General features: G+C 35.7%; 1 protein-coding gene across 1 annotated transcript in view; it reads right to left on the bottom strand.

Moving 5' to 3' along the window:
- Positions 1–1,285: 1,285 nt before the first annotated feature.
- Positions 1,286–12,597, bottom strand: part of ACADL (acyl-CoA dehydrogenase long chain) — a 35,186-nt gene continuing 23,874 nt past the window's right edge. The window contains exons 9-11 of the mRNA XM_006082474.3: positions 9,428–9,555; positions 7,320–7,406; positions 1,286–2,532 (exon numbers count right to left, since the gene is read on the bottom strand). Coding sequence (XP_006082536.1) covers positions 2,439–2,532; positions 7,320–7,406; positions 9,428–9,555 — 309 coding nt within the window. The 3' untranslated portion in view covers positions 1,286–2,438. The remainder of the gene's footprint in view (positions 2,533–7,319; positions 7,407–9,427; positions 9,556–12,597) is intronic.

Here is a 12,597-nt window from a genome sequence, read left to right on the forward strand (position 1 = left end):
CAATAGCTTTGTGTGTGAGTATGATTTAGGTCTGCCAAGTAGACATTTCTGTTCCCTTTCTTTTGATAACACCACTGTTTCAGGAACTGCTTCCCCAGTCTCTGTGTTCCTGATGGGACTATCAATCATAGTGCACCTTTCCCAGACCTTATAAAAACACCAGAGGCCCGGTGCATGAAATTTGTGCACTGGGGGGGGGGGGTGTCTCTCAGCCCGGCCTGTGCCCTCTCGCAGTCTGGGACCCCTCAGGAGATGTCCACCTGCTGACTTAGGCCCACTCCCTGCCCTCCTTGCTCCTTACCCCCCACCTGCTTGCTGCTCCTTAGCACTGCAGCGAAGGTGGGAGAGGCTCCTGTCACCACCCCTGCGCTCACTTCTGGCTGAGCAGTGCTCCCCCTGTGGAAGCGTACTGACCACCAGGGGGCAGCTTCTGCATTGAGCATCTGCCCCCTGGTGGTCAGTGCTCACCATAGCGACCGGTCATTCTGGTTGTTCCTGGTCGCCTAAGCTTTTATTATATAGATTGTGCTCAAGGATGTGGCCCTGGGGCAGCCCAAGGTCATTTTTATAGGCCCTGTAATGAAATTTCTCTGTAGTGTCCAATAGGCCAATTTGCAAAGAAAAGTAAAAATAAGTGTATATAGTGTAAGTACTAGCAGGTGTAAGCCATAGAATCAGGCCCTTGAGACCCTAGTTTCTACAGTTCTTTAGGTTATATGAGCTACTCCCCAACCTTTTCAGCTAGCACACTCAAGTTTTCGCTTGGGATGGTGTGAATTGGGTTTCTTTTGTAATTTGCACCTGAAAGAATCCTAAGTTAAATAAATTGCCCAGGGCCCAGTTGCTCCTAAATGACAGGGTTATCATTCAAACTCAGGTCTGTCTACTACATGGCAGAGTTTTTCTACTATGCTAATTTACTTTGCATCCTGAAGGTGTTGTATTCCTAAAATATAGTTTTGTTTAAGACTGAGAAAGAAAAGGAAAGGCGCTGAGGTGAGGAGCTTGGTCTATCTGATCCTATATTGTTTCCTGGTGGCATGAGGGAGGTGAAAGCTGCAAATACAGTAATATCTAATAAAATATTATTTTAGCTCATTTTGGTATTTAATGCATATCATTAATGCAAGCTGGCAATCATACAAACTTTCACCCAAGCGCAAATCAAAGGTGTATAATTCCAGGAATGATACCCAAGTATTTTCTCTCCCCTCTGCTCTATCCAGTCTGTAATGATTGCATTAAAAATAATGTTTAAATAAATAAATTACAACAACACCAAGAATACATATATTTGTTTCCATTTACAACCTACTTTATTCACGGCTTCACCTGTATATGCAAAGAAAAACAAGTACTGAAATGATGCTAACAGTTTACAAATTAAATTAATGGCTTATTTTTTGATAAGAATTACTTTTATGTCTCAAGTCAAATGTTGTTTCCTCCCTTTCCTATTTTAAATGTTTACTTTATTTCTCTTACTGCACTTATGATTTGAAATTATCTTGTTTATTTATTTACTTCTTACATTATTTATTATAACTTGTTTCTTCATTTATTAGTAGGAGTCTTGCCAGTTTTATTTGTCGTCATATTTTTAACAGCCTGGCATATAAGAGACATGAAGTATTCATTAAATTAACTTAAAAAGCATACCCTTCCAAAATAAAAGTGACTGTTCTGATACTGATAAAATGTACCAATAGCTTAAATCGAAAGAATGATGGATTTTTCTGTGTTCTCCTACAAAACTGGGCTGGAATTCTGTTGCAAGCCGAGGTGTCAGCAGATGAGAACAAATAGCATTCTCCAACGGGGTTAGGCAAAGGCTTAGCTGAGTCCTAAGAAGGCTTCCTGATTCAACTAGAGCAGCTCTTCATTTATCAGCATTTTACAGGGACTCTGCATGAGCTTTTGTTTGAAGAACGGGTTCCATTACTTAAAAACAGGATCTTGGGGTAGGTGGTAGGATTCTACTGTTCTGGGAAATTTGGACCGAAAAATAGTTGAAATTATTTACAATTCTAAATTACATTTTTTCCCTTTTAAAGTAAATGTGCTGTAAGTACTATTAATGTTTTTGTAGTATAATAACAAAATTACTTCTGCCTCAATTTTAAAGATTTAAGCAATTATGCTTTATTAGAATTTTAGGGGAAAGTGAGATACTAAGGCTTCTAGAATCAGAAAAATCTTCACCTTTAGCTATGTAAAAAATTATAAAAGTTAAACCTTATGTTGAAGAATTTTGGAATCTTTGGATTCAAATATTTCTTCTCCCTTTGTGTTAATCTTATATTTGCATTTGACTTTTTTTCTATAAGACAGCATATGAAAACATGTTTAGTGTTTCCTCCCTGTCCAGGTTGCATTTTATCTTGAGTAGATTTAAAACCAGATTAGTTGTAATAGGATTCCAGGATGTGGGCAGATGTCTATTTGTCTCGGACGATGTCTCTTGCAATCAGCTCCTTCATTATTTCATTGGTACCACCATAGATTGGCTGAACTCGGGCATCCACGTAAGCTCTGGATAAATCAGAAGATGATTGAATGAGTAAAGATATTAGAAATTATACATTTTGTCTTACTACATAACTATTAATTACTTTAAAGTATTCAATTAATGAAATCCAAGTAATAAACGTTTTTCATAATTACTTTTTTCCAGTATGGCATTCATCCTTGATTGGTATAGTTATCAAATTCTATTAAGATAGAAATCACCTGTATAGCTTTGTTTTAGTTTGCTTGAAGAGGTTACAAATTCAAAATAACATCTATAAGTTTGTTTTACTTTAATTTTGTAAAATTCACCACATATAATAGCATTCTAAAAAAGGGCATTTTACATAGATATTGATAGAATGTTTTAATTTCTTATCTTTCATTATTCCCAAAGAAGTTGAAATCCACTGGTTTCATAGAAAACAAAAGAGAAAATACATATTCTCTAACATTCTACCACTGCTGCTGCCATCAGGGGTATAAACTGATGCTGTAGAAAATATTACTTCCCACAAAGTTAACAAGTAACTTATTTTTTGGAAATGGTTAATAGTCACTCCAGTGGTGTCTGAGGTTAAAATACCGAGTGTCTGAGTCCACTAGCGACTGGTGATGTCCACACACACACACACACACACACACACAAAGTTATAAAAAATTCACTTTTGGTAGGCATGACCGTAACCATGACACTGTATAATTGTTTTTACCTGTTCTCTCAGCTGTGGGGTCAGGGAGAATAAATATTATATTGTTTTCCAGCTAAAGGAACTGAGGTACAGAGAAGTTAATACATTTACTATTTAATGGGCAAATAGATAATTGGCAGACTGCAATGAGAAGGTAGGTATCCTGCAGGTATCTTTTATATTATATCACAATAGTTTCATTGCCTCAGCCATATAGGACTAGTTATTGAGCTTTGGACTTTCCTAGTAGAGAAATTCAATGGCATTTCTTTTTCTAGCATAAAATCTTTTTTAAAAAATTGAAATTTGAAATGTGCCAGCTCTCTAGGAACATGACCAATTCTGGATTTATCCTTCTTCATGCTTATCATAGGGCCCTGCAAACAGTAAGCACTCAGTAAATACTGACTGAGCTGATTTATTGTATTACAGAGGAATTTTAGTGTCTCCATACCAACTTTCTGAAGAAACTTGAAATCTGGAGACATTAGTGTTTTCAAATATATATTTTTTTCTTTTGAACACATTCCACTGTTGCCTGCAAAATCCAGCCCTTGCATTTAGAGGGCCTGCCTAGCATTTCAATCTACTTCAGCAACCTCAATGCTTTCAGACATTTTTGGACTGGGTTGGGCTTTTTTTTCTTTTTCTTTCACATTACAGAAGTTCCAATGGAATTGGTAATGACAAGAGATCAGTAGACCTTTTTATAGGTTACTAATTAAATTCATCATCAACTAGAATTAACAGGGAAAGACAGCAGAATAAATGTTTAACCACATAAGTGATGAAGCTCTGTATCCCAGGCTGCTCTTCCTAGCATGGCAGGGAATCTTGAAATGGCAGAGAGTAAGCCTCACTTCTCACAGGCCCCAGGCCTAATGGGTAAGACTGAAGTAATTCATGCTAAAGAGCAGTTATTTAAAAACAAATCAATGAAATGAAACAAAACAAAAAAAGCACCTTTTTTATCTGTGAAACCAAGATTCAGACACACACACACACACACACACACACACACAATATAGCTTAATCTGAGGACATAAGAAACACAAATAGAATGATTTTTTCCCTATTAAATCACAGTCTGTACACATCCACATACTGCCTACAGTTTCTCATTAAGTTTTTTGATATTATCTATTATGTTCTCTCTCGCTTTTTTATAAAAAAAAATTCCTTCCTTATGTCTTGGGGAGAAAAATAGCAGTCTAGTTGAAAATTTCCAGGGATTTCAAATATGAAGCCATCCAGCTACAGTTTTTGCTTGCTACTGATCTGAAGGAATAGCTTTTTGGGCCATGTACATAGTTGACTCCTCTTCACCTAATCGGCCTCTCTCAGAACCCGAACTAAACCAGACAAACACTGAGCCACCACTTGTCTCCTTGCCCAGCAGTGACAGCTGCTGCACAATTGAGTAGAAAAATACAGACACCCATTATTATCCTACTTTCCTAGCTTAGTGAATATTGGAAATGGACTAATATTGTGAGTAAAACACGAAAATGTACAGGAAAAATTTCAGTAATGATTTAATTTGTGCTAGCATAATTCAGTGTTTACTTTTGATTTCATGACAATGCAAAGTAAAAAATAAATAAATAAATCTGTGTTTGATTAAGACTTGTTTGAAGTAGTTCTAAAAGGATCTACCAAAATCCAAACCCAAGGATTGATTTAAAAAAAACTGTTTAGCTACTTCATGCCCAGTCCCAAGAAAGGAAAAAGCCCTACTTATTGCTGAGATTTTATAAAAGGTTATAAATTACATACATCCTGTGATTAAAGCTTTATAAGCTGCCCAATGGCTACAGAAAATTAGTAAATTATATCTATGCCAAAGCTTCTGTTCTTAATGTAACTTTAATAAAATGTTTATTTTCCTCATTAAGAACTATAAGTATATCAAATGTTTTCAATTATGCTTCCCAAAATGATGCATTTGAAAGTCAGTTTGAATACTAGTTTGATAATTTCCCCTTTACATATCTGTATTTAGATTAAAATTAGAAAAGGTTTTTTGAAGTCCATAGCCTTCTCATTCTCTGATTCAAAACTAAATTTGACTTCTCTTGAGACAGCAGAAACTTCCCCGGGAAAATTTTATAAGCTGAAAATACTGCTAAATAAGAGGAGAATATATTTTCTAGAGTGGTGAGGAGAATTGCCAAGGGGGAGATTATTGAAGCAAAGATTTATGGAAAGAAGGAAAGAATAAATTATGAAATGGAGGAAGAAATATAGAAAAGGATGCTGCCTTATTGATAAACTGGTATTGCTTTGAACTTATAGCAAGGATATTCATATGTAATGCCATCAAAGGGTGTATTTAAATTATTTTAGTTGGAAGGAAATAAAATTTCTATTTGGAAAAAATACTTTCAGTTTTTTTAGAGGAAAATAATCAAATATTTAAGATATGAAAACTTAAATTCTTTTCATACGCAGGCTGATTTTTCTGTAGGGTCTTTCCTCTTTTTCTAATTTAAAAAAAGTGACGTTTCCATAGAAGACATATAATTGACCAACAAGTATATATATGAAAAAATGCTAACGTCACTAACCAGCAGGGGAATGCAAATCAAAATCACAATTAGAAATCACCTCAAATATTGACAAGGATGTAGAGAAACTGGAACTTTGCCTACGGTTGTAGGGAAATGCAAAATGGTACAGCTGCTATGAAAAACAGCATGATGGTTCCTCAAAACATTAAATAAAACTACCATATGATCTAGAAATCCCGCTTGTAGGAATTTACTCAAAATAATTGAAATCAGGACCTGCAGGCAATACTAGCACTCACATGTCCATTGCAGTATTATTCACAGTAGCCAAGATGTGGGAACAGCCTGACTGTTCATGGACAGATAAATGGATAAAGAAAATGTAGTGTATACATATAGTAGAATACTATTCAACCTTAAAAACAGGAGGCTCAGCAGCATGTGATAATTTGGAAGGACCTTGAAGACATTCTGCTTAGTGAAGTAAGCCAGTCACAGAACGACAGATACCACACTGATTCCACCTATATGAGTTATCTAAAATTCACAGACTCAATAAGGAATCTTGGTTGCCAGGGACTAAGGGGAGGGGAAGATGGAGAGTTACTAATGGGCTTAAAATTTCGATTAAGCAAGATGAATAAGCTCTAGAGGTCCATACTGCAACACTGTACCTATAATTTACAATACTCTATAGTACACTTAAAAATTGGTGAAGTGCCTGGCCGGTGCGGCTCAGTGGTTGAGTGTCAACCCAGGAACCAAGAGGTCACCGATTTGATTCCTGGTCAGGGTACATGCTGGGGTTTCAGGTCCAATCCCAGTAGGGGATGTTTCAGGTCCATGATGTTTCTCTCTCATCAATGTTTCTATCTCTCTATCTCTCTCCCTTCCTCTCTCTCTCTAAAAATCAATTAAAAAAAATTGTGAAGAGGGTAGATCTCATCTTAAGTGTTCTTATCATGGTAAAATAAAATAAAATAATTAATAGCCAATGCAAATTAAAGGAAGAATGACAACCTATTTTTTTACCCATTAGATTAGCACAAAGTTTAAAAGACAGTAACATTCATAGCTTAGGAGGAAAGTCATCGGTCTTTGTTCATTTAAGTATAAATTGCTACTAAATGGAGGAAGTAATCTGGAAATTATAAACATTTAAAATATGCATACTTTTGAACTAGCAATACTACTTTTGGGACACTGTTTTGTTACAATAGAAAACACATGTATCTAAGATACATGTAATAAGGTGTTTGTTGTTGCATTGTTTATCAGAGTAAAAAACAGTAAAATAACCTGAATAATTATGGTTAATCTAAAAAATATAACATTACATAACAATTTCAAAAGTGATATTAATCCTGTATAACAATTCAAATAAAGCCAAGCATTACGCTTTAGGATATTGGTCTCTTTACTTTCTTTAAAAATGACAAAATCCTCGGGGTGAGCCAATAACAGAAAGCTGTTTCCATCTGCTTGAAGACACTCTGTAGTCAGTTGAAAAATGAAGGCTTTGCACCTTCTTTCCTTCAATGTACAAAGTTGAGTAATTTCCCTTTTTCTTCACATCGGCAGAGGACTGTAACAGAACAGTCATACTCACTTTGCAATTGGGTACTCCCACATGTATCCCCAACCGCCATGGAGCTGCACGCAGTCATAAGCCACACTGTTCTGTAACTCAGATGCCCTAGATGAACAAAATAAAAAACAGAAATGGAACATTTGAAATGGATTTGCATGAGGTGCTTCACAATCAGGAAACAAGTTATTTATCAAATGCATACATTTATCAAACAATTAAAAGTAGGCATGTCGCCCACCAGAGATATAATTGTAATTGTGTATAAATTACACATGAAATAAATCTCAGGGGAATTTTCACATAATGAATACCTTCTTCATCCATTATATTTTTGGCTGAGTTTTTGTTACGGCTGTAAACAAAATGTGGAAAGCATAGACGATTAGGTTTTGGCCACTTTATGCCTGAGAGGGAGGGATATAGTAAAAACTTAAAGTTGGTCCACTTTATTTAAATTCTCTATATGATCTAAGTTAACAGTATAATTATACAATTACATATTTCCTTTTGTCTTTGAATTATGTCATAACCCCCTACCCCCAAAATGTCCCTTCCTACCTTAATGCTACAAGTCTGAATTCAAATAATTGTGGAAAAATTTTTTTAGGGTTTTCAGAAATAAACTGAAAGTAAAAATGAAAACCTAAGGAGGGTTCACTACTGTTAAAGTGCATGTTATCATATAGGAAACTTATTAAAGATTATGTAGGAATTATTGTCCTTGAGACAATATGAAATACTTGAGAAATATTCTTTTCTGATCTTATCACAATAATTTCAACTATCATTAAGGGATTTTTATTCATCTTAACATAAAAGACCAGTTAGTTCAAAATTACTTTCAACATATTTTTCAGTAGTGTGAAACAAAGCAAAGGTAAGCATGGACACATTTTCCTATTAAAAATAATTTTTAACTCCAATAGGACAGGTGAGGATGTTCCCAAGAGATACAATAATGGTATAATGATTAATAGACAAGACTCAAGGGTAATAATATTTGGAATCCTATACATTTTTGTATTTGGTAAGTACTTCAGTGAACTGTTTACCAGACTATAACTAGTTGCTTACTCTGCTACAAGATGAAATGCCATATGTTTATGCGTCTGTAAACCTGGTGTTTTCAAGGACAGTGAAGTCCATAACTATCCAAATATCTCTTTTTCCGAAAATATCTAAAGCTATTTTTACACTTTTTAAACTAATCAAGAAACTTGCTGTAAATGTCTCCCCTTCCCAAAGTGCAAGTTCCTAGTAATTCCACCTCAATTTCAACCTGGCAATTTTATTATTTTGGAATCATTACAGAAAGCACTATTCTGTATATTTTCCCATTCTACTTCTGACTGAACTGAACACAAGTTAATGAATAATGACAGGAATTTTTTCTAGGTTATTTTGGGCTAATGAGATGTGAGAATGTTTGCTTTTAAAACAGAGACCAAACCCATGTCCAGACTCTGATTTAAACTATGTTCTTGCATCATAAAGTACACAAAAGCCTTGTAGGAATCTTTTTTCAATCAACTCACCTTTAATACCATTGCTAATCATCTTTAACACAAATGAAAGTCCTTCTGAACGTAATAGGATATTCTTTCCTTTCACTTAATAGAGCATGTACAAGTTTTGATTGGACAGTCAATTCTTCAGAAATTTTTCTTTGATCTGAAAACACCTTAAATAGGAAAATCCTGTCCAAGCTACTCATTTCACAGATATCAAAATGTTGTCTCAAAAAGAAATTTTAATGATAGTTATTTAATGAAAGAACTGTGACTCTTCAGGACTTCGTTTTACTGTAAATTTTTGCTCTCACTATACTGACACTCTTCAGATAATTTTAAATTAAACTTAAATAAACTAATCAGTCATCCTACTTCAGTCTCTTAGTGCTTATTTTCAATGGCATGCTACAAGTTAAATACCAACTCGAGTAATTTTTAGCATATTATAAGTAGGCTAGATGGAACCTTTCAGCATTTTTTATAGGGTGGTTCTCATTGCTAGCTTACATTGACTCAGCCTTCTTCCTTCAGGACCCTCCAGGCTGAGTGTAAAGTTAAGAGAATTACACAACAGTCTACACAAACCCCACATTTTAATTACTGTAGCCTGCATACCAGTATTTCGCCATGGAAGCCGAGGCAGAGTCCAGACGTTTCATTTCATGCAGCTGGAGACAGCTGTCCACAAAAGCTCTGGTTACACAAATGTGTGTTTTTAATTCTGCTAGTTTATGCTGCACCGTCTTGAGTTGAAAGGAAATGAAAAATAAAAATGAGCATGGTAGAAGAGCATGTTTTGAGTTACCTAGCACATCAAACATTATATAATAGAAGATTTTTAGAGCAAAACAAAAGTGGAATTACTGGGTTGTGTGTTTTTCTTTCTTTCAACAAAAAACAAGCATATCTTAACGAAAGAGCTTAAATTTAAATGCTGCTGTATTTCAATGCTAAGGAAACTTGTAAGAAAAGAAAAGATGCAAAAATAAATACATAACTATCTGATGTTTTAGATGAAAAAGTTTTAGACCATGTAGGGAAGCTTCTTGAAAACAGCATGACTGATGGGTGAGCACCATCTTGTGGTACAGTCCTGTAAGTACAGCTGCTGACAAAACGTATTTTCCTCTGGAATCTAAACCCAGGAAGAAGTTTTCTCTATTATTGAAATTAAGTAATCACATTCCTCTATTTTGCTTGTTTACCTTGGAAAAAAAATAAAGTTGCAAGCTGGAGTGAGAACATACAAAATATTATTTTATATTTCAAAGTATTTAATCTAGATCTGTAAAATGCAATAAAAGAATTAAAAGAACTGAAATCTCAAGAGATCAGAGTCCAGTACCCTCAACCTCTTCTGAATTCTCCCCACCCTTCTTCTTCTTCTTCTCTCTCTCAATAGCTTGTCTAGAAGAGTCTCTAACTTGAATTAGATGGTCAGGAATTGTTAGCACTAATATACCTATATACCTTCCCCTGTTAGCCACAGACAACCAACAGTGCCCTTGAAAATCATCTCATCTAGACCATCCTCAATCATCTCAACTGCTCTCACTTCAATCACATTTTCTTGTATTCCTGACTCTTGGCTCCCACACCTTGAACTTTAAGTTTATATATAGGCTCTTTACGCACCAACCCTTGAACCTACTTCAGGAACTGGCTTAGATTTGAAATACTGGCTTTCTACTCCAAAAAAGGCACTGCATTAATTGACCTCTTGGGTTCCAGGTCCAGCTATGGTCAGCTGGCTCCACCTTCCCTGTGGAAATTCAGATAGATATAGAGTTCTGATCATTCTGCTGTGGAATATTTGAGTGAGACGTACACTGTGGCGAATTAAAGGCATGGAAGTTAGTGACAAAGTGACTCAGTGAAACTTAAACTAGAAATTAAATGTACCCCACACTGGCAAGTCCAAAGTCATGACTGAGTTCTCAGAGGAAGGTTTTGGGGACCAGATTCTCAGAGGATGCTGCCTTTACTACTGGTTACAGCAATTCTCAAACCATAAAACCAAACCTTTCAGTATAGCTGTGGTGGGGAAAGTTTGGGTACTTTCCATTTCCGGAAAAGGTAGAAAAGGAGTCTAATCAGACCCAGGACCAGGCAAGACCAGGGTGTGTCAGAGAGAGTAGGTACTCTGATGAACAGATTCCTTGTAAGTGTACCAACATAACGGCTGTGCTGATGAAAAATCCAACTGACTGCCTTTCACTTGGCTTCACACCATCCTGTTCTAGAAACAGACAACGTGACCGGCATCTAACGATTCCAAAACCAAGCAGTCGGAAGGCCGATGACACACTTTTCCCACCTCTGTACCTTGGACTCTAATTCAGAACATCTAAACCTTCTCATTCTTTCCATTATTTTTTTTTCTATTTCTCTTTCTAGTCACTTAATTAGGCCAACTCCCTACCCTCTCATCAGCACAAAGTTTTCCACTCCCACCCCACATATCCGCATTTACTCATAGAAAATCTAAAGAGGAAACAAGGAATGAAAAAAGGTGGGGAAATACTCTTCTGTGCTCTGAAAACAGATGAGGCTATGTTCCACAGAAATCCCTGAAACTCAGTTCTAAGCCTACTTCCATCTCAGTTCAGTGACACTCCATTTGGAAAATAAGGGGGAACCTGACAAGTCTCAAGACACTTTTGCTCTATCCACCCCAGTGGGTGGCACGTTTGAGAATTTATGCACTATTTATAGGAGAGAATCAAGAACTCTAAGACCAATTCTCTCATATGAGAGCTGTTCCAATGGGAATGCTGGGAGCTTCCAGAGGCTGAAGTTAAATTTCAGACCAGTATGGGCTCATTTAGAATTCTGGGTCAGCGCATTCAGCGAGGTCCAGAGGTCTGAAGGAATAAATGCCTCCAATAGTACATCATTTACTCTCCGGAGATACAGAGATTAAATATTTACATGTTCTTGGCATTGAGTTGGGTGTTACTATTTGGTCTTTGCTCTTCAGACACTGTGTCATACTTTTAGAAATTATTCTCTAATGAATAGCAGTTACTAATTGTACCACACATTATTAGCAAGGTACTTTTTGTGAATGATCAACATGCTCATAGCAGTATTGTTTAACATTCATTAACAGTTGCTAATAGATAATATTGCAGCTAGCATTAAAAAATTCCCTTAAGTTACTAAGTAGACCAGATAGAGTCTCTTTCAGACTTCTGAGTAAAATAAATAAATTCTTAGAATCATAGAATTGTAGAAATGGAAGACACCTTGGAAAGTTATCTAGCCCCAGTATTCCATTTAAACAACACCATTAGTTGAACTCTCATATGTTATGCCTGAAATATAAAATATAACATCTTAGGTTTGCTATCTAATATTGTAGTTAATTAATCCTACACTCAAGATATTAAGAACTGGATATTCTGTTTTTGGAGGAATGTGAGAAAGAAGTGTTGTTTTCTTCTCCTATTTCTTTTTCTAATACTTTGTGTCCTTAGAATCAAGAGCACATACCACCTAGGAAATAACTAAAGCTTGTGTTAAGAAAGAACACTGAATTTTCACTTCATTGAACATGGGTGAACATGTAGGAAGGGAGGGAAAAAGAATAAAGTCTATCTACCTTAAATTTCCGGGTAGTAAGACTAGTGCCTGAATTAAGAGTGTAGGTTCCGGAGTTAGAATATCTGTGTAATCTTGGGCAAGTTACTTAACCTCTCTATGCCTCAATCTCCTTATCTGTAAAATAAGGATAAATATAATAGTTATTATGCAGAGTTGCTGTGAAAAAAATGAGACAATCC

Source organism: Myotis lucifugus, unplaced genomic scaffold (genome assembly GCF_000147115.1).
Source record: "Myotis lucifugus unplaced genomic scaffold, Myoluc2.0 scaffold_3, whole genome shotgun sequence".
In the NCBI taxonomy this organism is placed as follows: Eukaryota; Metazoa; Chordata; class Mammalia; order Chiroptera; family Vespertilionidae; genus Myotis; species Myotis lucifugus.